We start from the raw sequence: 963 nt of genomic DNA on the forward strand, positions 1-963 counted from the left end.
CCCCGCATGCCCCCGCGACGGTTCAGCGCCAATTTTCTGACCACAAAAGTCGCCAAGAAGGAATATTCGTGTTTTTTTTTTTATTTCAAAGTTCTGTTGCCCCTAGCAACCTCCAAAGTGGGCGGAGACGCATTGTAATTAGGTGTCATCCCTCAGCCGGGAGTTTTATTTACCATAATGTACCTCATGGGTGGTGCCTATAGTTTGTGGGTGGTGCCTATAGTTTGTGGGTGGTGCCTATAGTTTGTGGGTGGTGCCTATGGTTTGTGGGTGGTGCCTATAGTTTGTGGGTGGTGCCTATGGTTTGTGGGTGGTGCTATATCTTGTGGGTGGTGCCTATGGTTTGTGGGTGGTGCTATATAATGTGGGTGGTGCCTATGGCTTGTGGGCGGTGCCATTGAGTTAGTGGAGGGAGGAGCCTCGGAGATGTACGTTGATTGGTTCCTTTGGGTTTTGTGGCCACTTTTTGTTCTTCCCCTTTCAGAAGCCCCTCCCCCTCCCATGTTTGTCCCCGTGTGGGCGGTCCTGGCATTGACCTTTGACCCTTTGTGTCCTCCAGGGACCTGAGTCACTCGGACTCGGACTCTTCTCTGCCGTACGGGAGCGAGGCGCGGCTCAGCAAAGTCTCCAGCAGCAAGTTGATGCAGAAGGAGGATCCGCCCACCGGCAGCCACGCGCCCAACGGCGCCAACCGCCATCTTGAGCTGGCCAACCTGGGGGCCCTCCAGAGACTGTCCGAGAGCCCTCAGCTGGGGAAGAGGCTGATGGAGAAGTCCTCCAGCTTGGGGGAGATCAGTTTGAGCGGGAACTTCCCGTCCCATTCCGACTCCTCGAGGTCCCACAGCCCGAGCTCCACCGAGGCCGAAACCCCCTCCCCCGGCACCGAGTCCAAACAGAACCACAAGAACACGCGCATCCCTCAGCTGGCCGGCAAGAAGAACGTGGGGGAGGAGGACGGCGGGT

General features: G+C 57.0%; 1 protein-coding gene across 1 annotated transcript in view; it reads left to right on the plus strand.

Annotated features, from left to right (window-relative positions):
- The window catches only part of LOC108804008 (stromal interaction molecule 1-like), a gene marked incomplete at both ends in the record, with an annotated part of 8,203 nt that extends 7,242 nt beyond the window's left edge, over positions 1-961 (plus strand). Inside the window, one exon of the mRNA XM_018575779.1 lies at positions 560-961. Coding sequence (XP_018431281.1) covers positions 560-961 — 402 coding nt within the window. The remainder of the gene's footprint in view (positions 1-559) is intronic.
- Between the last annotated feature and the right edge of the window lie 2 nt (positions 962-963).

Source organism: Nanorana parkeri, unplaced genomic scaffold (genome assembly GCF_000935625.1).
Source record: "Nanorana parkeri isolate BGI_ZX_2015 unplaced genomic scaffold, ASM93562v1 scaffold4737, whole genome shotgun sequence".
Classification (NCBI taxonomy): Eukaryota; Metazoa; Chordata; class Amphibia; order Anura; family Dicroglossidae; genus Nanorana; species Nanorana parkeri.